Raw genomic sequence first — 302 nt, forward strand, 5'->3', positions numbered from 1 at the left:
GGCCTCCGCCCTCACCGCCCTGGTTCCCCAGCACCGCGGTCTCCCCCTGCGGCGGAGGGCGAGCCGGCACCTGGTCCACCATGAGCCTGACCAAGACTCTGCAGGAGTTGATCTCGGTCTTGGCCCGAGCCGGCACCTTTGACCGAGTTCTGGACAAGGTACTGGTGCGCGGCCGCGGCGGGGCGTCCCCGGGTCGGTCCGCCATGGCCTTGGCGGTGCTGTCTCCTTGGAGGGCGCCTGTCAGTGCCCGGGCGGAGGCAGGGGGTCTCCCCTGACGAGGTGCGCGTGGGTCGGTCGGGGGG

The 302-nt window shown here is 72.5% G+C and overlaps 1 protein-coding gene across 1 annotated transcript in view; it reads left to right on the plus strand.

Annotated features, from left to right (window-relative positions):
- Nucleotides 1-6: 6 nt before the first annotated feature.
- ACOT13 (acyl-CoA thioesterase 13) overlaps nucleotides 7-302 on the plus strand; it is an 8,902-nt gene continuing 8,606 nt past the window's right edge. Inside the window, exon 1 of the mRNA XM_006145116.2 lies at nucleotides 7-158. Within this exon, the coding sequence (XP_006145178.1) occupies nucleotides 81-158 (78 nt within the window). The 5' untranslated portion in view covers nucleotides 7-80. The remainder of the gene's footprint in view (nucleotides 159-302) is intronic.

This window comes from Tupaia chinensis, unplaced genomic scaffold (genome assembly GCF_000334495.1).
Source record: "Tupaia chinensis unplaced genomic scaffold, TupChi_1.0 Scaffold000141_1, whole genome shotgun sequence".
Lineage (NCBI taxonomy): Eukaryota > Metazoa > Chordata > Mammalia > Scandentia > Tupaiidae > Tupaia > Tupaia belangeri.